At 40.2% G+C, this 25,976-nt stretch overlaps 1 protein-coding gene across 3 annotated transcripts in view; it reads left to right on the plus strand.

Moving 5' to 3' along the window:
- The first annotated feature begins 5,157 nt into the window (after window positions 1–5,157).
- The window catches only part of NOX4 (NADPH oxidase 4), a 110,809-nt gene continuing 89,990 nt past the window's right edge, over window positions 5,158–25,976 (plus strand). For 2 of the 3 annotated variants that reach the window (XM_075742490.1, XM_075742492.1), the window contains exons 1-7: window positions 5,158–5,322; window positions 6,081–6,176; window positions 15,996–16,106; window positions 17,093–17,177; window positions 17,840–17,937; window positions 20,012–20,039; window positions 23,174–23,246. In XM_075742490.1, the coding sequence (XP_075598605.1) occupies window positions 5,266–5,322; window positions 6,081–6,176; window positions 15,996–16,106; window positions 17,093–17,177; window positions 17,840–17,937; window positions 20,012–20,039; window positions 23,174–23,246 (548 nt within the window). In that variant the 5' untranslated portion in view covers window positions 5,158–5,265. The remainder of the gene's footprint in view (window positions 5,323–6,080; window positions 6,177–15,995; window positions 16,107–17,092; window positions 17,178–17,839; window positions 17,938–20,011; window positions 20,040–23,173; window positions 23,247–25,976) is intronic. The other variant, XM_075742493.1, reaches the window with a different exon arrangement.

The following is a 25,976-nucleotide window of genomic DNA, read 5'->3' on the forward strand; positions in this document are numbered from 1 at the left end:
GTGATTGTTCAGTAACTTTTTTTTTTTCACACCAGCTCTGTTCAATAGCTTTTATTCGTGGTCTGGAAGCATTAATAATCTTCAGTGCAGTGTTGTAGCTAAATTGGCAAACACAGTAACTTGGCATATAAGCAGAGGAATATCCTGTAATCTATTAAGATAGTTGTACTCCTACCTATAATATTAGTAAGCCTGGTTTTGGACTGTTGTACAAAAAGAAGGGGTTTCCTCCTCAAGAAGGAAGATTAAATGTCTACTAAAGTCCCTCCAACTCTGGAAACCTTGCCTTGAAGGGAAGAATTAAGAACTAAATGCACATTCTATTCAGTTCACCAGGAAAAAGGTAAAAAAGGTAACTTGATAGTAAGTTATATGAAATTGAAGAGAAAAGGGATTTCTGAGGGTAGATTCATTTCCATGTAACAGCAAAATACATGATAATGCCAGTGCTCCCAAAATGGGTTTAGTCTTGTTTAGTCTAAAAATATGGTGCATCCACAAAAAAAGAAAGCAAAGAATAATGAATTAAGAGATCATTTAGCTTGGTAGGTTGTGTTTAATTCCCTCTTCAAAGGTTTTAAAATAAGACTAGCAAGTTTTTTTTTTTTTTTTAAAAAGAACTGCTCAAGCTCAAATAGAGTTGATTGGCCAAATACAGAAATAATTGGTTGAGAATCTCTGGAATGCCAGTTTGGGGGAATATAATAGTTCCTTTAACTTCTAAAATCAATGCAAGATACGTTTTAACCCTTGTACTATTCTCAGGCCTGGTTCCCACTCATAGTAAAACCAAGGAAAGGCCCATAAATTCAGTGGAAGGTGGATGGGACCTAAACCCTTCTAAAAGGTACGAGATGCTGCATGTTAATGATCCGTAGATATGTGGTTCATTTCTGTAATAAGTGTTCAAGAAAATCTTACAAACAGTTGGAAAAATAAATATAACTGACATTTCTCTCAAATTGTCACGGAATGCGCTCCAGCTGTATTTATAATACACATTTTCCCCATGTGCTATGTGCTTGCATTCTTTCGTGATGAATGATGTTGCCGTGTGTTGGAGTTGTCATGCTATCTTTCTTGTTTGAAACAGGAATGTGTGGGAGGTTATTTAAGGACAAAATACTGTAGGACCTCCTGTCATATTTTTTGAACTTAATGCTTGTAGGATGGAGCTGAGCAGTGGCTAAATGGCTTGGTTTAGGAGAGAGTTTCAACAGAAGCAAAACACAGCCTGCTAATGCTTCCAGTGCACTCGTGCCTTGCTGCCTGTTGTGCTGTCTATGAGAATTGAGGATCAGATCTCCATCCGTCGTTGTCTGACTTTTCATTTGAAGTCTTTGGGCATAAATTTTACTTTTCTGGTAAGGTAAAGTGTGCGCCTGGGCCAGGCATTCCTAGACACTATGGCAGCAGTAAATAACACATTACCATGAATCACTGCAGCTTCATTGAAATTAATCAACTTGGCTGTCACCCAACTCTGGAGAAGCATTTCACCCTAGGGAAGCCTCCGAGTCCATCAGGGAGCATGCAAGAAAGCAAGCTGATCTTGTGGTATGCAGCAAATGTAAAGATCCACTTTCAAAAAAGGGAAAGAAATGACAGAACATGTAATGCCATAAAAGCCATATGCCATCGCACAGGATATTACTCACATGGCACAGGTCTTGAGTGACATACATTTCTATTGCTATTTTACCCTTATGTTGTGACTAGACACTAGACTTATAGGAAAAATGATAAAGCAAACAGCATGTAGATTAAATTTAATGAGGATGTTTCTAAGAAATACAAGAAGTTCATTTGTGGGGAAACCTTTGTGTTTCTGGTTTGTCCTATGATTGCAGTTTTCTCCTGAACATTCTGAATTTTGAAATTTGTTCCACAACGGAAACAAAACCATGAACTAGCATCCCAAATCTCCTTTTTCTAGATGATTCTCTTCCCTCCTTATATGTGTGCTGTTACCACTTGGCCAGCATCCCTTTCTGATTTTCTTTAACGTCTCTCTCTTGCATTCCTGGCTGCACAGTGGCTCACTTGGAGATTGCTTCCATCCTTGACCCTGGTGAAGGGCAGTGGTTAGGAAACTTTCCTGGGATGTGAATGCAATGGCTTCAGTTCTTTGAGAAAGGTCCAGCTCTCCCACTGTCGGGTAAGTGCTATCACTCAGCTATTATGCAGAAACTGCACTTTTCCTGTTCTCTGTAATGAAATCGGTGCCAACATTTCCTTCTCCTCCCCTGAGCTCAGTGTTAAGGGTAAGCACTCCGAGAAGGCATGCTAGATCAACCTCTTCAGGGATGCAGACAGAATTTAAAAGCCTGTCTGCCTAAGTCTAGATTGTACCAGAGCAAAAGATGAGGTGGCCGGATCGCTCCCCAGACTTGAAGGACACAGTGTTGTGCTCCCAACACGTACAGTCACTGCGGGAACTTGCAGCATGATCATGATATGCTGAGAGATGGAGACATTCAGGAGTTTAGGTGATTTGCCTCTGGATCACTCAGGTATATAAGCAAAATTTAGGCACCAGAAACCTTTTAAACTATGCCTGTAACGTTAGCTACAGCAAAATGTTGTAAAGTACCTGAGTAATCTCTGGGAGAGTAGATTTGAGTGTAGTTGATGGGAAGTAGACTTGTAAGGCAAATGTGCAGTCAGGGTGACTTTGCTGATGCAGTAGAAGCAATGTTATCCAAGAACTTATGTGCTCGGTCTCTAAGAGGGACTGCTTGCCTTGACAGTGGTCTGTTCAGCTGGCGGGGCGAAGCACAAAGATGGTCGTAATTGGAGGATGAATGTTCAGGAGGCAGAGAAGAGATGACCTGGTGCTCAAATGATGCTTGAGAATCATGTTACAGCTTTTCTAATTATTCAGGTTATAACTAGCATCAATGGCCACTTCTGAGTGCTCTCAGCAAGAAGACACATGCTCATATAGGTCTGGGATGGTTTAAAACAGAGAAAAAAAGACAGAAAACTTCCAGAGGGAAGCATGATTTAGCCACTTGGAAACTCAGCCTTTTCTATGGAGGAGGAACGCAGTTGTGTTAGTGTGACACGGGTCTTTGCCAGCCTCTTCTTGGGATGCTGATTCAAAACCCTTGGTTGTTTCCAGGGAGAAAGAAAAAGGGGGTGTTTTCTACAAAAAACACACTCCTTGCTCTGTACCTAGATACGATATAGGATCCAATGTTGACTGAGGCATGAGTCATCTACTCCACATGTATTATGCTGCTTGGTAAGTGGGCAGTGAAGTACAGTCGCTGGCTCATGAGTCATCAGCTTCGTGTGAGCGGGCAGTCAAATCCTGCATAAACTGATTTTTCACAGACATTTCTAAGGGTATTTTGAAGTACAGCATATGGCATGGGCAAATTATTTTGGTTTTGTTTGTGCTTGCTGCAGCTTCAGCTTTGGCCAAGGCCCCATGTTATTAGGCATGACATATCCTACAAGTTGTATTTTCTGTCATTCGAGCTTTGACATGCTTGTCTAGAGAAGTTTCATCATCTGGTTCTCTGTAAGCAGCTTCCATCTCTCTTTACATTCCAACAGAAATGAGGAAGTGAATGGAAACAGCAAAAAAAGATAAATAAACTATACTATTCCTCCTGCTGTTAGAGCTGCTTTGGTGTCGAACTATGGTTCTGCTGAGTTTTAAATTCCAAATATGGATTTTCCCTTTCACTAGTTCTGCTTTTAGTGTCATTTGATGATATAAAATAGCCATAATCCTCTGTCCTGCTGTTCCCAAGCTTCACCTGGCACCTCATACAGGCGCAGAAATCCTGCTGCTTTCTGAGACAGGGCTCCTGCCGCAGCCAAAATACCCGCAACTGAGTTTGACAGGAGCCATGCCCTACTCATACTCTTTGCGCTTAGGGCCACATATGGGTCAGACACTCCCTCCATCTGGAACCTCCAGTCCATATGGAACTGGAGAACAATGGCACTTACCTTCCTCCCAATTTTCTCTGGACCCTTGGTAAGTAGCTCATGAGGAACACAACAAATGGCAACTTTTTGAGTCGTAAGAGAAAGACAGCCAGCTTAAGCTGGACTGGATGGGACTTCCTGGCACTGCTCCTTGGACTTGGCATCTCCCAGAAAAGCAGCCTTGCTCCGCAGCCAGCTGTCATTGCTGCTGCTATCTCAAGGAGCAGCCGCATGCACCACGATGTCTGGTTGAGAGTGGAAGCTCCCCTGGTGACTCATGAGGGTGTTGTATTTAAAAGCTGCTAGCAACGGGGTTTGTGTTTGGTTTTTTTTTTTTTTTTTTTAAAAAAAAGCTTTCTCTTAATATAAAAATCAGTATCAGGTGCAACTGCCCCTTCAAAAAAAAACCCAACACAAAACCACCAAACCCAAATCACACATGAAGACCACAACAAAAAGCAGATTGGTTGTAAAGTGTAGCAACCAGAACTCAGGACACTATGGATGTGCCCACAGCACCCTTTCTTGTGGCTGTGGTACGATTACGCACCCGCTGTGCCTGCACACTCGGTTGCTCTGTGCCGGGCTCAGGACCCTCCTCCAGTGCCCCCAGGGACACCTGACGGAGCAGGATTGAACTCCTCATAGCACAATCGGCCCTTCCCAGCTTTCGAGGACCTCATGTGCAGCCCAGCAGTAGTTTCCTGGACAGTCTCTTTGTTTCCCCCCCGAATTGCAGTACGGTTCCATGCACGGCTGCTCCCCCACCACCTCCTGCTTTTTGTATCACATTTCAGCACGGGGTGGCGAGGAGCTGGGGCAGGGAACAACCCCACGAACGGGTTTCTCCCGTGGGGAAACGCACTTTTCCAGGTGTGTGTGTGGAGGGGGGGGGACGGGACGGGACGGGACGCGAGGACCCGGCCACACCGCTCCGGAGCAGAGGCGCTGGCGACCCAGAGCCCTCCGGGGGTGGCCCCTGCCGAACCCCCCGGCGCCTCCGCCCGGCTCCGCGGCGGGTCCCGGGGGAGCCCCTCGGGCAGCGCGGCGCACGAAGGGAGGGCGGCCGGCCGGCGGCAGACAAAGGGGCAGCGCCCGGTGGCCGCAGCGGGCCGGGGCGCCGCGGCGGAGCCCCGGGGAGGGAGGGTTGGAGCCCGGCGGGGCCGGAGCGTAACGCCCCGGCGGCCGGAAGACAGGGCGGGGGGTGAGGGGTGGGGAGAGGGGAGGACCGGCTCAGCCCGGCTGAAAAGGAGGGCTCGCCCGGCCGGCTGTCTGTCGCCCCCCACCCCCCTGGGTCCTGCCCCGCAGCCGTCCCGCACCATGGCTCTGTTTTGGAGGAGCTGGCTGGCCAATGAGGGGAGCAAACACCTCTTTCTGGTAGGGGGCTGCCGCCGGGGGTCCCCTCGGCGGGGCTGACCTGCAGGGGAGGCTCGGGGAGGGGGGGGGACCGTGCTGGGGCCGGCCTGGGTGGCGGCCGGCTCGGCGGGGCACCGGGGAGCCCCGGGGTCGGGGCGGTTTGCGGGCTCCCCCCGGCACGGTGCTGCAGGAGATGCCAGCCGTGCTCGGCGTGAGGTGCCCGGGGCGGGACGCCGTTAGAGATGTCGGCGCACGGGTGGTCGCGATGTGCTCCGTGCCGGTGTGCGGCTGGCAGAGGAACACGCGTGTGCCCGTGGCCCGGGGACAATGCAGGCGTCCGTGTCCGGCCGGGGCTCGGCACACGTTGTTTGCTCTTTGTTAGGTCCTGTCTGGGAAAGTTTGGGGGGAAGGATGTATCTTCTTGGAGGTCAAGTTTTTCCTGCCTTTGTCTCTTTGTTGCTAATTTTTGTTCTTTAACTCAATGCATAACTTGATTTGGAGTAGCGTTTTGTATGTGGAGGGCTTTGCCAGCTCTCAGGAGTCTGAAGTCACAAAGGTAAAGTTTTGTGAAGTTCAATGAAAGCGGTAATTTCTCACATAGGGGCTATTCCTTGTAATTTTTTAAAATATTTTATGCTAAATGCTTGAAGTTTGTTTTCCCGTTCCATTTACATGTGTTTATGAAACTGCATGCCTGTGAGTTTTATGAATGAAATTAACACTGAGGAGTTTGCACGTGTAACTTTCACTTACAATCTCTTGTTTCTGTTTCATTTTAGTTTTTCTGGCTCTCCCTCAATGCATGGTTCTTCTGGAAGACCTTCCTGCTCTATTATCAAGGGCTGCAGTATTATTATTTACATCAGATGTTAGGGGTGAGTGACCCGGACATTACATTTTGCCCTGGAAATTGGGATGCTGGGAGATGGGAAAGAGGCAGAATGCATTTGCTAATCAAGGATGATACAAACTACCTGTTAACTCTGCAAAGTGGGGAAAAATCAAGTAGGAAATTACTGGGATACTGTTGACAGTTGTTTAGGAGTAGAAAGTGAACAGTGAGAAGAAAAAGAGCCAGTCAAGTGTGGGACACTTAGTCTTCCCCCGCTTTTCCTCCCTCCCGGTGTTGCCAGCTGCAGAAGGGCTCATAGGAATGCAAACATGCTCAACAGATGGGGTTTTTTGTCACTTCTTGTCATCAAAACATTTGCCAAGCTTATGGGCTCGTGCTGGCAAATTCTTTCTAATCCAGTTATTGTGATGCATATTTGCTGAAGGCATTCTTTTGCTAAGTCTTAGTTCTGTTTAGTCTTTGTCGTCCTCATAGATCCTCTGTTCTGTGTAAATCATTGTCATCTATATAATTTTAGTTTTGTTTTCTAATAACAAATTCTTGGAATCTGAATGGTTTAATGAAGATTTGACTGTTTTGATTTAGCAAGGGTAACATCGACCACCACCAAAAGAAGGACCCAAAACGTTAATCTGGGAAGTGAGACACTAGTCTGTCCTGTGAAGTGATCCATAGCTACACATTGTAGTTATTTGAAATTACTTCTATCTAAAGGGATAGGTTAAGGCTTAACAATTTTCTGGCAAATGCTCTAAGGCTGCTCAGAATTTGAGAATCCAGGATAAAGTGGATGAATAACATGATGCTTTGCAACACTGTCATACTCAGGAATGGATTTCAGTGGAAAGTTGACATGGGGTTAAGGCATGTCCTAACCTGCTGTAGAGCCTCTGGGTTTTATCTTTGGTAGATCCAGAATATATTTGTTTCATAAGGTTGATATCATTGCCATAGCTAGCCAGTGCCATAAGCTTTTGTGAACTTGCTTGAAATTAAGTTGACCCGATACACTTTTTTCTTTTTTTTTTTCTTACGGCTGACTCAGATGTGTTCAAGAAATGAATCTTAGCAAGGTAGTGCAAAAAGAAAATAATTAAATAATAAATTTAATAAATTAAATCCTTCATGATAATGACTTTCTTGACAGAAAAAGCATAAAAACATGTTTAACTTTACCATAATCTCTAATGGCCTTGCAGCCCAGTGCATCCATTTGAAAACTCTTGTTTGTTCCTTGGCGGAGCAAGTGGGTTGTTTATAAAGCAAATGTTCTTGAGTCAACATTTTGGGCCAGATTGTCAGCTGGTATCCATCAGCAAAGTTCCTTTCAGTTCAGGAGACTCGTCTGCCTTGTACCAGCTCATCGTCTGGTGTTTTTTCTTGGTTTTCTTACATCTCAAAATGAAAGACACCTACAAAGTAATATAATGAGTTCAGAACCTGTGAGATGATTCAAGCAGCAGATTCCTTGTCTTGGTTAGGAGATGAGTACCAGGAGGCCATGCTTTTGAATTTGCCTAACTGTGTCCCCAACTGTGGGGAAAAAATACCAAAGAGGTTTCGAGGCTTTCTAAAGTGAGGAAGAAAGTGAAGAGCTAAGCCTAAAAGATACTTTTGATCAAAGTTCTGAAACTGATTTAAAAATTTTGAAAATATTAAAGACTGTAACACATTCTGACAATTCACTTTTTAAATTTGTTTAAATATAATCCTTAGACCCCAAAGTGAGCTTTCTCCCTTCTCTTCAATAATTTGTATATGTGCATATAAATCGTACAGATTATTTTGCAAGGGTTGAGAATGCTGAACCCAATTTTAGTCTCTTCAGGAAACAGTAAGCGTATCCATCATACAGCTGCTGCTACCTTTCACGGGGATTATTGCTCCTCTTCTTTTTCTGTATTGGTTTGTGCAGCCACTGGCCCACGGCCCATCTGCATAACCAGTCTCCTCTCTGTTCCATACAGGGGTGAGTGGCTTGCAGTGCTCTGTGTGCCATTTCTTGATGTTTGAAGATTTTGAGATTTAGATGAAAATTCTTCATTTATAATTTAACAGCTGATGATTTTTTTTGTCTTAACAGAATGAACTTTTGAAAAGATACTTTAATGAAAATGGATTCCTTTTTCTAGCCAGTTAACAAAAATGGCAAAATAATGGCATTTTTTTGAATAAATTTCTCTTGTTTTTCAGTGAGGTCTGCTAAGGAGTTTTCTTTTCTCTCTTTGTATGCTGTGATAGCCTAGAATCTCCTTAAGACCTTCTGCACTTGCAGCACTGAAAGATTTACCAGAGGTAATTTTATTGTTTGCCAAGTAACAGAATGGAGAACAAGAAGAGTTGCTGTAAGAAATCAGATTGTGATACGAAATTTCATCTTGGACTGAGTATCCTGAATATATTCAACTCTGCCACATTTTCATGCCGTGCCTTTTCTTTCTGATGTGAAGAAGAAGGAATGAGGTTAGTCTTTCATTCAGTGGTTACTGAAGTGGTTCGCTTTCCTTCAGCATCCTACAGAAGAAGGAGGCTCAGTCTTATTCTTTGCCGATTGCATCCTCTGCAGCCTTGAACAAGATACTTAGCACAGGATTTTAAAATTACTTAGGTACCTAACTCTCACTCAGTCTTTCAATGACAATCTTTCTGATCCTTAATTCTACACCTGTAGAAAGGCACTAAGAGCACAGTGGTGTCCTGGAAGTGCAAAGAGTGAAGTCAAAGGCACTGATGTGCCTTGAGGGGGGCAATCAGCCCGCTCTGTGATACAAAATTTAGTGGGTAAATGTATGTTGTGTCAAACGTCACCTCTTTGCTCAGTTTGAGTCCTGTTGATGAGACCATGAACTCTTCCCTGTGGAATCGGTATCCCTGGAGGTTTTCAAAAACTAATTGGGCAAAACCCTGAGCAAATTTAGTCTGAGTTTGGTGTTGAACCTGCTTAGACCAGGAGGTTGGAAGAGAGACATCCCAAGGTCCCTTCCAATCAGAATAATTCTGTGGTTATGTGACTCTGGCAGTGTAAATTAAACTAGAACCTAGTGGAGGTCAGCCCTTTCCCAGAACATTTGCCTTCATTAGCTGCCCCTTTGGATACTTAATTCCTTGTAACACTGCAGATCGTAGTCCTACCGCATGAATACATTTATTGCTGCTGGTTCAAATAAAGAATCAATTTTTCATAATTTAATAAATGTAATAAATTGTGGCATGGTTTAGCCTAAAGAGAACTCTGTGAGGAACACAACAGGCACTGATTTCATATAAAAGATGTGGCAAACAGGAAAGGAATATTCTCATCTCCTTGTTCATGATAGATACTACAAGATATAAAAGGCATGAATTACAGAAAGGAAGGTTGATAGATTACTTGACATGACTCCACAATCTTCATTGTTGGAGGTTCTCTGTCAGAGATACTGTCCAGATCATTCATTTCCCTTGCAGACTTCACATTAGCTTGGTTGTATTTTTTTTTTTTTGATCAAGTTTGCTTGCATCTGACCAACAAATGCAGTCCTAAATTCAGTACTGGCCTTGTTATAGAACTCAAATCTTGCTTTTATCAGCATTAAGTAAAATACCTGCTTCTTGTTGCTTGAGTTCCGCTTGAACAGAGAGAGCATTTGGCTCATTTTGTCATGGCATAAAAGATCGCTCTTTCCTTATTCCCTCTCTAGTCCCTGCTCAAATAACTCTAATGTAGTCAAATGGATGTTAATACAAGAGATAAGCTTCTGGGTTTCACACCAAAGTGGAGAAAATGCATTCTCAGAAGAGTCTCTTTGGGAAAAGATTGAGTAACTGAAAATGGGACTGAAAAGGAAAAGTGCTGCATCACTTTTTTGTCTACACAGTTGCTGCCTTCTTTCTGTGCAGTACTGTACACCATATTTATGTCATCTTTATTTACTGCATGAAATAGGTTCCAGATGTTCCAGTAACTTGCACGTCTCTCCTTGCTAGTTTATTGTAATGATAAAGATTTTGCTAGTTGAGGCCAAATTCTGCATTCATTGATCCTCATGCAACTGCACTGCAGTCTGCTTCCCCCACACATCCAAGCACTGTATCTCAACCCTTTATTTTCCTTAATGCAGCGTGTGTTTTCTATTTAATTGTCTTGTAACCAGGATATTTGGGATTTGCTCTTTAGAGTGTTATATGCAGCAAAAATGTTTAATAATAGATTTATGTTGCTGTGGAAGCTGTGTGTGTATATATATGTGTATATGCAGGATTCCCTAGTGAAGACTGAGGGTGTTAATCCACAAGTCTTTATCTTGATAGTCACCTTGAATTTGGAAGCAGATCTCTTCTTGCATTCTTCACCTTCGAGATTTTTTTTGTTTGCCAAAACATATATTCCTTAAAGCTTTTATCCTTCCTAGACTGTCCACAGCTCAGCATCATTGCTGAGATTATTCTCAGTTATGAGCCAATGAAGAACTTGGGTTTTGCACCATATAGTTCTTCTGTTTGGTGGTGGTTTGGTTTGGTTTTGTTTTCCTCAAATGGCAGTAATCCCATGAAGGACTTCTTTATTACTATGTTTTATGGGAGAACTTCCACCTTTGCAGAACTTCTTGTGAAACTATCAATAGTGGAAGTATTAGCAGAGCTACATCTCAAATGATTACTGAGATTTTTGCCACTCTATCATGTAGGCTTCCATTACAAATAGTCCTGTTGATGTTGTTGTGTCTCCTTCTAAGATGATCATGGCATAGTACTCCATGTAGAACAAAACTGAATTATGACGAGAATGTTTCTTTGGTTGAAAAATACAGGTTATTCCATGGTATTCCAACGATTGCAGGTCTTAAAATACAAAATAGCTGCATTACACTCCGCAAGACTGGCTTTACAGACTGTATTACCTGCTGTGTTGTGATAAGGGGAAATAATTCAATGTAAAGGAAGCCCTTAGTAGCAGATATAGCATCACCTCTGTGTGACTGTGACTCAAATATGGCAGTAAGCAACTTCCTGCTCTGGTCATCAGTTGCAGTGTGGTGTGAATCTCTTGGGCGTACTTGGTACCCTGAATCCTTTGATTCATGATCAACTTTGTGGAGTTTAGATCATGCTACATCTTCTAGGATCACCTATTCAAGCTCTTGTGGGTACTAAATACATAAAATGCTGTCACGCTTTGTGATGTTGCTGTAGAAGAAGGGTAGGTCTGGAAAACTCAAATCTAGAAGACAGCTTGAGATCACTTCCAGTCTGCACGTGTATTGTTCCGCCTGGCACAAAAAGAAATCTGTAACTCAGCAGCACTGACAAAAGTATTTTTTTAAAAATTGTATTTCCTGAGATCAGGATTATAAACAGCTTAACTGTTTAGTAAATTAATAAAGATGAACATTTGGCCTGAAATCTTGTAAGTGAATATACTTTGGAGATTATCAGATAAGTTGGAAGCTAATATTGAATTCCAGATTCAGATAGTTGCTTTCTTCAGATTGCATGACTGATTTAAGCAGAAGGAAAAGTAGACCTAACACAAAGGGACTGCATATAAAATGAGAACATGACCTAAACATACAGACAGAAAGAGAAAGAAAACAATCAAGGAATGCCAAGTGAACTAGTGCAGGGCATATCCCCATACCTCATGAAAGAACTAAAAATGTTGTTGCCATTGGCCACTCCTGATGTTTCTCTTTTTTTTTTTTTTTTTTAATATTGCATCCAAGTCCTGATTCATATACGCAAGCAGAAGACTGAAGTTAATTTAACAGAGAGAACTAGACTCCTATTACTTTGCATAGAGAATTGCTGGGTTTTGCTTTTATTATAGATGTAATACATTTTTTCAAGCATAATTAAAAAATATTATACCACTTATCCTTTAAAAAAATATTTTAAGACTTGCAGTACAGGAGGTTGGGATTTAGAGTCCTGCATTGAAACCTTCCACATTCAGGAGTGAAACCAAGTCAAATTTTTGTAGAAGCTTTTCATGTTCTAGTAGGTTTCCACTACCCTTGCATTTTCCTCCTTTTTAGCTTGTTTTCCTTCCTTTCAGCAGCTTCAATTATTTTTGTTTCATTTCCAGATTTGGCAGGCCTAGGGGGAATAATCACTATCCGTACGATTCAGATCTGTCCTTCATCTTAGATTATCTGTGCTCTGTAACTCAAAACAAGGAGTACTCTATGAAGAAAAGGAAGTCAGTCAAAAGGAGGCACATTGTGTAGCACAGTTTGTCCCACCTACAAAACCAAGTATCTTTAGCTGCTCCAGTACAGATTTGGGGAGGTGGTCTGTGACCTGTGTCTCCAGAGCAGCATGTGGGTTATGAATCTTCCCACAACCTTTCAAGTTGCCCTAACCCATAGAAGATCGAAAAAGTTCAAAGAAAGGCCTCCAGGGAGAGATCCAAGTGTGATGTCTCTTCTGCACCATGACCTGTTTAGGATTGTTGCTTGCATGTAGTGAAGGCTTGGGACTCTGAGACACACCACTCTTAGGTATGGAAGGATTTGTGGTATTCTTCCTTTTTTTCTTTTTTTTTTTTTTTTCTACAAGATGAGCTTAAAAGGTGAGATAGGACAATATATGTTGAAGTCTTCCCAATATCTCATGCAACCAAGTTCTGAATATTATATTTCTGTGCACACCAGTTGCAGGTAATGTTCATCTCTGTGTTTAAAACTGATGAACTTTGGGGAATTCTGTGATACACAGTAAATTACGTAGCCCTCAACCTAGTACTGAAATAATTTGCCTGACTACAGAGAAGCTCGTTTCCCCTGCAGCACACAGAACATCTGACGAGAACTGACTCTGCTTCTCTGTCCCGCTTTGCACGTTGCATGAGCGTAGTGTAGCCAGGAATCCATCCCGATTGCTGTGAGATGGAACATCAGACAGGGATAGCTGGAGAATTTACTCTTCCACTTTATCTCTGAAGCCCTTTTCTGCTGTTATGGAGAAAGAAAATATAGTGATTGCTTTGTACTTATCTGGAGAAAAAAAAAATCTAGCCTAGTTTTTAGGATTCGAGTTCATAGTGGATCCAATTCTCTACTATCCCTGCTACAGATTTCCTCTGTGAATTCAATTAATCCTTTTTTTTTCTATGCTGCTTTGCCCTTCCGTGAAATGGGATAACAGCATGTGTGGTTCTGGGTAGGCTGACTGCAGAAGGAGGTTGTCAAAATCTTGGATTTGATACCAGCAAAGGTGGAAAAAAGAGAGTGTCCAGCAGAGATTTTGGGAGTGTGTTTTTCTCTCTTTTTGATGCTACAGCAATTTTGCATGCTTCTAACATGAAATAAATAACACTTTTTTTTTTTTTCTTAAGACAATGACAATCTTAGGAAGAAAAGAGAATTATGTTTCTCTCATTTTTTTAGCTAGTTAATAAGGATATATATACCCTTCTAGAACCAGTGAGTTGCCTTGGATTCTACTATTGTTTAAAAATCCAACAATACACTATGTTAATTTGTCACCATGCCACACAGGCAATGCAAAGGAAGTCAAGAAAGAGACCACTTGGAAACCATTTGGAAATAATTAGTTTTGTGGGGATATTTTTAGCCTTTGGATATATGTTAAGAGCAAACTTAGTACTCTGTTATTCTTCTGGGTCTTGAAATGAATTGCAATTCTAAGCATTGCTAAATGTATTTCTTTACTATTGTTTCCAAATTGGTGATGGGCTTGTTGCAGCAAGCATTGCCCAACTTTATTTCTTCAGAATAAAACCTTAAATGAACCATTGGTGAAACTATTTGAATCACACTTTCCTACAAGTGCACTGCATATTTGGAGAAGTAGTTTCCTTCACTTTTTTTTTTTTTTTAATTCTTTGAACAGATGCTGATAGCATTGAATTAGAATTCATATAAGGGCATTCTTTATAGTAATCGCATTATGAACAAACATTTACTATTTGTTAAATAGTGGCATGGAAAAACACAAAGGTTAGTATGGTAGCTTTTTCTACTCATCATAGCTGATTCATATTTTTTTGTACTAGTGGTTCATTCTAGTCTTATGTTCTATAGTTCTGTAGGTTAGAGATGTCTCTGTTGTAAGTGCCCCTCTCAGTGTAACTTTCATGAGATCTGCTCCTGGGATGTTTGCCAGGGATCCCACATTTACGTGGCAGAGAACAAGGTAGAGCATGTTTTGTGGGATAATTGCTCATACGTCTCATGAGCAACTTTGGAGAGAAGGTGCCCTTGTGAATGCTTTGTTGGTAATGTCTGGTGAGGAGGTCCCTAGCACTCAGGTCTGTCTAAATCATGTAAAGTAGCCAGAAGAGAAACCGGATTTAGGTGGAGAGCTTGATGCATCAGGTAGATTGAACATCTTTACCTTCTGTTTGCCTCCAGGTTTTGAGCCCAGACATAGTGCAGAGAAGGTGGGGTACGTGGGTGTTACTAGCTGTGCGAGCAGGCCGTTCTGGCCTTCTACAGTACTGAAAAGCTCCTGTCATGCTGTTGTGCTTGGGATCTTCCTAGATGTGCTGAAGTCCAGTTATTTTGTTTATTTTTACTTGTTTACATATTTATCCATTTCTGTGACATGTAGGTAAGACTGTAAAAAAACCCACCCAATAGCAATACAAATTTTGAAATTACAATGCTTTTCTAATAATTTTTGTAAAAAAAAAAAATAAATTTCCACATAAATAAAACCTCTTGGTTTCTTTCCAATTTTGTTTCTTCTTGATAAGAAAGACATATTCATCAGTGAAACATTTATTATATTCATAACTGAGAAATAAATGTTCTCTTTTTTTTTTTACATAAAGTTTTGGAAAAAGTAATAAATCTTTAGTAATTTTCATTAGATAATATATACTTGTTCAAATCATTCACATACCTCTGTGGTGTTTGACTTATCTTATAATATTATAATAGTTTTTATTAATTTCTTCAGGAGTTGAAAAACTTGCATTGTAAGAAATATCCTTCCAGAAATCTGTTGACAGTCTAAAAGCATCTTTTATATAAGCTAGTAAAATGGTAATTCAACCTAATAACTAGGAGAACAATGGCATTTTGCTAACTTTTTAAAAAATCATAAATGAATGAGAGAATATAATAAGATTAAAAAATACAGGGTTATGACATTAATGTGTGCTTTGTTCGTTTACTTGACAAGTGTTTTTGTTCTAAATATGTAAGTTCCAAATATATCAGTGAAAGCATTAATGAAATTAGATTTCATTACAGTTCCCAGCTATTGAATAGTTACAATGAAGAAAACCTACTTTCTTTAGGTCCACCTATGACAATGCATAGCGTGAATGGATGAGGAGTTCTGTGACAATTCCGTAACAGTCCTTGAAACAATATTATAATTTCAGTTTAATTGCATCAATTTATTTTTTTTGCATCTTTTTCTGGGTTGTTTACCAGAAAATTGCTACACTTAAGTGTCTGACTAGGTTCTTCATAGTATTTATCTCTCTCTCTTATTTAATTATGTCTGAAACTTTCAGGTAGTTTCTTAGTGGACACTTACTGTTGTCTCAGATGTGTTTTGTTCCATGTGGCTTTGAGCACCAATGAGGATATTGGTTCTTTCAGTATAAAGTTGTCATTTACTGACATTATTGCTGACAGAATTAATTCTGAATATTTTTTTGATGCAAAGGTGAGAGCTCTTTCCCTCAGAGAACAGGATAGAATGCCACATGTACCATGGTTTTTCCAGTATGTGTAACACATCATCAGACTCTACTGTTCTGGTTAGTCAAGAGCATGGGAACCGTTGGGGTTCACAGCAAAGAAAATGAGGTTGAATATTGACACCTGAACCATTAGAGTGTCTTTTTTCTCCCTATAATCTAACTCTTGCTATATTTGTTCAGCTAGGGTTGTGTGTTAGCAGAGCTTCGGCATCTGTCCTCAATCTCAACTGCTGCCTGGTCCTTCTACCAATGTGTCGTGTTCTCTTGGCTTTCCTGCGAGGATCTCAGAAGGTAAGTACTGTCCTCAGAATGCAGCAGTTGAGAAGAGGGCCCCGGTCTCTGTTTTAGGCTAAAAGTAATAGGAAAAAGTCTGTTATATCCTTGCTTATTATACGGTATGTTCTTGCATGGTGCAAGTATCATTCAGCCTAGATTCATGACCCCTTTGAAGACAGTTCCTTGACTGTCATTGTCTGGTTTGATTGGACCTGTTATGAGGAAGGCTTCTTGAAGGCTTTTTTGAGGACAGAAACTTGCTGCGGAAATGTAACCAGATGAAATCTCCTCCTTCTTTCCCAACTCTGGTGTAAGACATATGTGTCCTCTCTATTGCTTCCTAGTAGAGTTCAACAGAGCAAAAAACTTTGTCTCTGCATGACCAGAAGTGTCCTACTGGAGATGACAGAGCTTTAAATAAAAATACCCAACCTGATATATTTGTTATCATGGGAGAAAAAATAGATCTGGCAAAGCTATGAGGGTTTGTTTTCTGCACCAGTATTCAGTAAACAATAGTTTCTCATTTGTGATTTTGACAGTTGCTTTGACAGAAATATAAGTAATGCCTTTGAGGAACATTTGTGTTTTCTAGATGGTTGCAAGTTGAACCTATGAGTTCTAATCATCATGTGACAGTACCTGTAAGATTTGATGCTTATAGATGCATATATGCATGCAAATATACATTTCCCTCTGATCCTGCTCACTAAAGAGCAACCATTAGTGCTGGAATTCTAAATTTTAAGGCCAGAGGGGATATTACTTTATGTGCTCTTGACATCTACGTAACACAGATCCAACTGTAATTTCTTCATTAAGACCTCAAAATTGACTCATTGACATAGTCCTGTAGTTTTTAAATCTAGGTACTGTGCTTGCAAGGGTGTTAAACCTAGTAAAAGCTGAAGGTGCTGTTATATTGCTTCAGTTGCTGTTAGTATTTTTTCTTTCTTTGCTTTGTTTTAGAAGAGAGATTGCTTGAATTCTTCTCTTATTAGGTTGCCAGCAGGAAAACCAGAAGGCTGCTAGATAAAAGTAAAACTTTCCATGTGACATGCGGCGTTACAATATGCATCTTTTCAGGTGAGATCTTACTGTGCTGAGCAGTAGCTCGTTTGGGAAACACATTGAAGCAATACTTTGTGGTTTTTCTTGTACAGTACATTTGGGGGTAGTCTTGCTCTGTGCTTCCCTGCCTTAAATTGTGAATGCTTTCTCAGATGTGTTAGGGTTTTGGGTTATTTTTTCTTTTCCTTTTCCTAGCTTTTCCTTAAAATTCCAGTTTCTAAAAGGACAAGTATATGAGGTCAGGTCAAAATCTGCTGTTATAAATGACCTTCGATTGTGCCTGAGGAATTTGAGTGAAGAAGCAGGGTGCTACAGGCTTATCTGCAGAAAACGGAGCAGTGGAAGCAAATACCCATTTCACTGAAGAAACAACATTCTTTGGTGGACACCTTTGAATGTTGTCTCCCAGCTGGAGCAATGCAGTACGGAAATGATTGCTGTAGTGTTAAAAACCCCTGAAAATACATACAGCTTTCTGCCATGAATTATCTATAACCTGATAGTTATAGATAGAAAAACAATTTCTTAGTCCCTGATGCTTCTCGTGCTGGTGATGTGATTATGGCTTGGCATCTGGGTAGCCACTTCTCATTACTTCAGGGGAACATCTACCTCATGTTATGGATCTCAGCTTTACCCTGTTGTTTCGGGGTTTGTTTTTTGTTTTTTTTTTCCAGTCTTACATGTTGCTGCTCATCTGGTGAACGCTCTTAACTTCTCTGAGAACTACAATGAAGACTTTCTGTCACTAAATGCAGCGAACTATCGCGGTGAGGTGAGCCAGCTGTCCTTTTATATTTTGCTTATAAGTGTGTAATTTAAATACATGATTATTTGTATATCCAGTTCCTTTGCACAATCCATCCTATGATCTATACAGTGCTGCTGATTTTGTGTGTTTGAAAACTCACTGTCATGTGGATTGATGTGGATTTTATTTCTTTCTCTTGACAAAGCATGTATTAAGCGCTTTGTTTAAGCCAGCAGGATTCAGACCTATTGGGTTGTGAGGTGGAGAATGCTGTCATCAAGTCCTTTCACCTTGTGCCCTGTTCTGCTTCTCTACAACATGCTTTAACTTTTGGTCAGCCCTGAATTGGTCAGTCAGTTGGACTAGATGATTGTTGTAGGTCCCTTCCAACTGAAATAGTCTATTCTATTCTTCTTCTGCTTTTCTCTGCTCCTTGGGTGGGCCTGATGGAGACGCTTCTGCTGTTTTGGGAAAATACATTCTGCATTTGCAATATTTAGAGTATAATGGTATGTGACATATACTGGGGACTTGACGAGTGAGATTTGAGAGTGATTTTGCATTTTTAAACTGCAGTGGGAACTGTAGTATATATGCTAAGAGTGGAATTGGTTATCTGCATGAACTGGGCTGGAATCTGGTTTCTGCTTAGGAAATACTTTGTTTGCATGACTTCTCTGGCTGTGGTGCAGATCTCTTGAAGCCGTACCACAGTCCTAGTCCCTCCTCCAGGTGCTTGCTTGCGCATTTGGCACGGAAGAGATGTTTGCACATCATACGAGTAAGACCAGAGTCCAGGACTCTCTTCTTTGGGTTGCAATCAAGTTCTCTCTTGTTTACATTCATGCTAGTCTCAAGTCTGCATTTCTTTTCTACCAGCTTCATTAGGAAAGATTTAGAATGACCCTATCCCAGCTGCGTCCTTTCCTGGAAAAGTAGAGCTTGACTCAGCCCAGGCTCATAAGGACCAACAACCAAGGTCTTCCATTCCCTGGGTGAATGATCTAATCACCAAGCTATTCTATGGCAGACAGACATGCCAACACCAACTACTGTGCTGCAGTTCTGGATTGAACTCAAGTGTCTGCATGTGTTGGGAGTGGTCTAAGAGACTTAGTCTCATCAGGAACATTAACAGGAACTTGCCTCAGGCAAGAACGTGCCACGGTGTGCATGGCAGCGTGTACTAAGCAACCTCAGAAATTTTGCAATAGAAAATGGAGATAATACCACAAGTTTTTTAGTAACTGTAGGATCAAAACCTCACGGATTTTAGGTACTGTAGTAGCTCTTGAACCTTTGTGCTGGGATTCCACTTAAACCTGTTTTTTAACTGTGGTGGGCAGTCTGGATGCTATTGTCATCTTCTGTACATGGGTGTGCACACATTTGGATGCAGACAAGGTCAGGGAGAGGGATGCTTCATTTTTCCTGACCTGTGTGAAAGCTGCTCACTTCCCCTCATTGCATTTTACTGCAAGTTAAAAAAAAAAAGAAAATAATAGTTTTTTCTCCCAAGTGAAAATAAAACCTCATGAGGCGTAGGACTCGGGGGGAGTGAAGCAGTTTCCTGTGTGGTTGACGTATCCCCTCATCCCTTCACATGTGGTGAAGGTCACAGGAACATCTGGCCTTGTATTATCAGCTCCTTTGTGTTCAGTCCTGCTTCACTGGAGTCCACTGCAAATCTCTTGGTGATGTAACCGGCAGTAAAATGCTCGCCGCTTGTCTTTCATTTAAATTCAAAATCTCCCTCTCTTCTGCTCCCCTCTGTCCTCCCAAAGCTATGAGGTAACTGAGTAAAGTTAGGCTTTCAAAAAAATAATTAGCTGTAAAATTATCAGGATCCCAGTTTTTCACAACAGATCAGAATTGTCTTCACTGGGGAAATACAAAGACTAAAGCATTAGTGTATGTTGAATTGCAGTCAGTGTAAACTGCTACGACATACCACATCCATTCCTGCATCCAGATTTAGGGATTGTTTATGCCATCAAGTGCGTGAGCTTTACGAGCTACTTATTATTGCTACATTATTAATAGGGATATAAAATCATATATGTTGGTTATTATTTTTTTTTGCCTGTCTGTTTTCCAGGACCCAAGGAAACTGCTTTTTGCTACTGGTAAGTCTGTTGCAAAACTGAACAATAAAGTTTGCTGCCTCTCATCATCACTCTCCAGAAGAAACATTTTGATCCTGTGTTCGCATGCTCCATTTGTCGTACCTCAGCTAGGTTGAGATGTGTTATTTGTGTTAATATAACCTGGGTTTGCTTATCCAGTAGTCAGGAGGGAGAAGTTACATAAGCCCTGTAGTAGGATGAGCAGCATCTTCAAAGCTGTTGTTGTACAGATGAGTCAGTGGAAAATCATCAAACAGAGATTCTGCATAATATTAAAATCAAATTCCTAAATGATCCAATTTCTAGAAAAAGAAACACAACAAAAAGTGTTGTTCTTGCTTCAGCTGGTTTATTTTAAGGGTTGGTTTGATTTCAGAGCCATCTAAACTGTTACATGGGAATCAGGCTTCAGCACTCAAAGAATAAATAAGTAAAGACCATTTTGGTGCAAGAATTTAGAACAGAACAGTGTTTGGGTATGGAAGGGTAAGCACAAGCCCAAGCTGTAGTGCTTCATGAGCAGGTAAAGGTCCTTTCTGATATCAACTCTCTTTCACCTTTATTTAGATGAAATGCAAAAATCCCAACTTGGTAGCATTTAGGGCAATGTCCAAAGGAATCAGTCTGGACAGCAGTAAGTGGGTTTCTAGACCTGTCAATTCCAATACGTTTACTAGAATTAGCAGTCTGTGGGAAAGGGCTTTCCAATACCGCAAGCAAGGTTTGGATCAGTTGGGAGTTGAGGAAATGAGAAAGTGAGATGATAGAAATTGAGGTATGAGTTAACTGCCAACTGGAAATAGGTTGGGTAACTGGTGTAGTTCATGAATCAGTGGTGGGGGCTTAAAAGAGGGTAGCTGATGGAGGAGGGAGTTAAAGATGCAGAGGAAGAATCAGAACAAGCAGCTAAGGGTTATATTTAATATCTTGGATGAAGGAGAAGGACTTCGGGTGGAGAATCAGTGTAGAGGCCCCATCAAATATTGTCCCAACTTCTGGGGACACCTTGAGACCTCTCTAGTTGAGCAGAGGACCTGCAAGGTGGAACTCCTTTTACCCGCTGACAGCCAGGAAAATATTGCATTCTCAAAAGTTTGAGCACACTGTTGCAAAAAGCAATGATTCTAAGTCATCTGTAATTTAAAATTGCTCAGATCGCTCCTCATCCTAATGACTGGTAACTAACACTTACTTGTGCTGAAGGAGTGCCCAGACAGGGACCAAGATTTTGCTGCACTGGGAGCTGTACAAATATGCAAAAAAAATAGTCTTTTCCCAAACAGTTCAGAACTAGATTTATTGGCTGATTATTATTATTTTTAACAGTGAAGAGAAGGAGTTGGAAGGATTTATAGTGTGATGGTTGGTCAGATCAGTCCAGGAGAGAACCTCCTTGTATGAGGGTGTGAGGCTAACTGTGGGAGGAACAAGTATTCAAGATTATAGTTAGTGGAGGAAAAGAGAGACAAGGAGGAGGGGAAACACTAAAAATGGGCTCATGAATTGGAGCAAGGTTGTGAGTGATTTCATGTTTGCAGTTTGATGGAGAAGAGAATTTAAGAACTGGATGTAAAAGGTGATCTGTGGCTTGAGTGACAAGCTGGGTCAAGTGCTGTACTGCAATTGGATTGGAAGTATTTGTGTCAGAGGGGAGACTGATGGCACACTACATATCAAATTAGATTAAGGTAGAAGAAATGAAGGAGGCGGCAATGGAAAGAATGCACATTTTTTTTTATCACAACTGCTTTTAATTGTAACCTTTCCATGAAGGAGTGAAATTATGTTTCTTATGGAGTCCATGACAAAACTTCCATTGATTGTAGGACCAGGATTTTTTCTACAGTTTGTAAAACTGAGGAGTGATTGGGAATTATCAGATTTTGGATATCGGACTTTTCAGCAAGCAGATATTGAGAAGTTTATAAAAAGATAAGATTTGGAATTGTCTCTTTATTGCTAAAGAGTCTAAAATCACAATAAATTATTTAAATATGAGCTCATTCTTATCATTAGGATGTGATCCTTTAAAAGATCCTGGACTGTTAAAATCTGTGGGTTTGTCATTTACGTCCATGAAAGCTGGTTGAGACGCTTATATTCTGACACTAAACCAGCACTTATTTAGCTTTGTGCTTGGTAATTAGCCTGACTGGCTTTTTTAAACCCAAACACATGGCTGTTAGGGTGACCAGAGACTATGCTTAAAAACTATCATTCTTCGAGAGGTAAAAGGTTTTGATGTAATGCTTCATGGATTTTAGGTTCTTAATTCAGATTCTTAATTCCTTGGGTGGCAATTTTGAAGATAAGGTCTCAGAAAAAATAGCAACTTTGGTTGGGATTTTTCTAATCTATCTTTAGGCTGATGATTTTCTGTACTTTATGGGCAGAATTCAACGGCAGAATGAGATGAATCATGCTGTAGAAATACTTGTTTCTCTCCTTTGACTTAAAAAAGAGCCAAGGATAGACTACTTCTGATACAAGTCTGCATTTGAACAGATGAGTCCAATCCTTAATGTTTTTAACCTTTCCTTCTCAAATGCTGGCTGTAGATCACTCTCACAGACCTTGCTCTACAGGCAACAATTTCAAGCATGATACAATGCCATGGAGAGTAATTTCAGGCTCTTTCTCATTCCAGGATGAAATGGGTTGGCAAACAATTGTAGTAACAGCTTGCATAGAAATTGATTTGCTTGAAATTCTGTCTCTGACCAGGTTTTTAATTGTCGTGTTCAACAGAGTTTAGGGTTTGGAATAAAAAAGAGATACAGAAACTTGTGCAGTCAGTCTTACAAATAACCAAATGGACAGGATTTGTTCTTGGTTACCTGCTTAGAGACAAATGTCGTGAGCAAATGATTACAGGAGCGAAGACTAACAGGAAATTAGTGATGCATAGTGAAATGCAAGGAAAAGGGCAGTTTCCTCTGGGAAGGTGGGAAATAACACAACAGCTCTGCTTTCCTGTCTCGTTTGATACATGAATTGTGTTCAAGAGATAAACACATACAAGAGTTTGATTGAATCATGATTTGTATGTCTAATAAATTCCACTCCTAAAAGGTCATAGGAGACAGATATACCTCTTCACAGTTCAAATGTAAGTTACCTTATGTTTGTTTTAGTTCCAGGTCTGACTGGAGTCATTATGGTGTTAGTATTATTCCTAATGTGTACAGCTTCTACATATGCCATCAGGTAAGACACTATCTGATCATTATGCTGAAAAATGCCATTTGAGTAATTATACTCTCATACTGATTAGAGGGAATGAAGAGTAAATGCAATATGAGGCAAGAAGTATTTAAATAAGTGTTAAAAATACCAGTTTTCTTGCCCTTTCTTTACTAGCTTGCAGGTAAAATAGCACAGTGAATTTTGTATTAAAAAAATTACAAAACCTGATTAAATTGCTTTCAGAGAACATTATTGTTTGAGGAATGTGCTCAGTTAAAAATCTAGACTGTTAAAAATTCAAATAGTTCTTTTTTTTGTGTTCACACAGAGAGGCAGTAAACTAAGCATATGAAAAGTTCTGTCCAATGCATAAATTAAGTCCACTGGAAGTAAAGTAAGATGATATCTTTATTATTTTTCACCAATTAATTGTAACAACAAACTGTAAAAAAAAAAAAAAAAACCAGCAACAAAAAAAACCAGCAATGAAGCAAACTGAAACAGAATTGTGCTACTTAGGTAGAACATTCTTAGGTAGAATGTTGTGGCCTTTTTAAGGCTTGGATTCTGCAATTGAAGCATATAAAAAAACCAAACCAACCTACCCTTGATTTTTATAGCAGTCTCTGGTGAATTCAAAGGCTGATTATGTAAATACATCATCTCAATTCAGCAGACGCTGAAGGCTATTTTAATACCATGTCTTCAAACATTAATGGTGCTCCACTGATGTGAGCTAGATACGTGGTTTTCAACTTTGTTGAACTAATTTCTTTCCTGAGTAGCAGTGTTATCAGGTGCTGGTTCAAGAAAGTAGTTCAGCAAATACTTGTGCATTTTTTGTAGACAAAGATACTTGCAAGGTTGAGACCTTTGTGAGGCACTGTAGGCTACCAAAGTACAGGGAAAGACTGCTGCACAAGGTGTCAGACATGGCTGCACATTACATAGTCCACACAGATGGCTCTACGTGCAAAAGAAAGCCAGTTTTGGGAAGATGGAAAAATGAAACAATTACTTCACTGTGCAGCACTGAGCCAGAACAAAGTCCTGTTTTCTCCAAGGCCATGATAAATTCATAAAAAAGAACAGAACTTGATTGGGAAACTTAGGAAAATATAAGTAGTTGCAAACATATTCTTGGAAATAATAATTTTGCAGGTCATGCAGCAAAGGTTTCCATCTTTCCAAGTTACATGCTTGTTATTTCCTTCTTCAATTACTGTAAGTGCAAGTGCTTTCCCGTCTTTCTGCCATCTAGTTAGCAGAATCGAAGCCCTTAAGAGATGATCTGTATCTCTTGTTACTCTAGTAATAATTCTTATTCAGAAATTTTATCCTGGCTTCTCCCTCAGGCTTATGGCTCGTTTGTCTTTACGGTGTGTTTTTCTAAGGAAACAAGCTTCCATGTGCATCGTTCTGTCCCTTTTTAATCTCTTTCCCTGTGGATTCTCAAGTGCCTTATGACGGCTAAGCTCATGCTATAGTCTTAGGAAAATGAATTGTAAATGTTCACTGCCTATCAGAAACTGGGCTTTTCTTAAAGTATTTCAGAGACTATTATACTCTCTTGGATTTCAGCCCTAACCTGCTCTTGCACACTGACCTGCTTAATCATTTCTTCCTTGGTGTGTTCTTCCTGAAATTTTTCTATGCATGATTATCCTGCTATTTTCTTGCCTTCACTTGTTCAGTAAGCTGTGTGAATAAGTATTAGGAGGATCGAATTAGCTGCTCATATTTTAAAGGGAGAAAGTGAATATTGTTTGAAAAATTTTCTGAATTTTTGCTGTGTCACACGTAAGAATTAGACCAATGTTTTTTTGTTCAGTAGTTGTTTGTTGGAAGCGTTATAAAATTATTAGAAAATAAAATAAATCCTGTGAATAAATGCTGACATTTCTGCTAACTTTCAAATGAATGTTGTTCAAGACTATTTCTATGGAACACAATTACTAGTGACTTTGGAAATCATATATTTAAAGGAACATTAAAATATAAGCTGCTCCAGTGCCATCTCTTCTTGGAACTGAATATTCCAGTCTTCGATTTCATCTTTTAACTACCATATATATCTTCCTTTTCAAAACTAGCTGTAACAGGGTTAAAAATATTTTTCCAAAACTGTGCTGCTTACTGTATCCCTTCTAAAGCATGACAGTTTCTCCTTACATTTCTCAGTAAACTAACTCTTGCAGGTCTTCACCTGAAAAATTCTGAAGTAGATTAACCAAAATTAAATATTCAACTTGATCTCAAATTTTCAGGACTTTGAGTTCCCTAGAAATGCATTCATTCTGTGAATAATGTCTATTCAAAGCCCTAAGAAGAAGATAAAGTAATAAATGCTCTGAAGAACTATAAGAAGTACATGTAGCAGTAGGGGGATTATTGAGTGTATTGGAATACTGTATGTATCTGTAGGACGCACAGTTGAAGAAGGATACAAGTAAGAAATACAGAGTTATTGAAATGTTGGAAAATATGCTTCATGGTAAGAGGTTTAAGGTTCTCCTTAGTTTAAGGAGGTGAAGTTGAGAGGACTTGATTACATTTAGGGGAACTTGATACATGTGAGGAAACAGGATTTTATAGTAGAGGTATCTGCAGGAATGCTGAAAGAAGAATAAAATGCTCAGCTGGCTGGAAGCTGACATTTAGGTATGTTTGGACAAGAAGTTCACAGTAATTTTATTAGTAATAATAATTCGCTATTGAAAACAACACGTCAGAAGCTGGGATTGACTTTCC

This window comes from Balearica regulorum, chromosome 1 (genome assembly GCF_011004875.1).
Source record: "Balearica regulorum gibbericeps isolate bBalReg1 chromosome 1, bBalReg1.pri, whole genome shotgun sequence".
Taxonomy (NCBI): Eukaryota; Metazoa; Chordata; class Aves; order Gruiformes; family Gruidae; genus Balearica; species Balearica regulorum.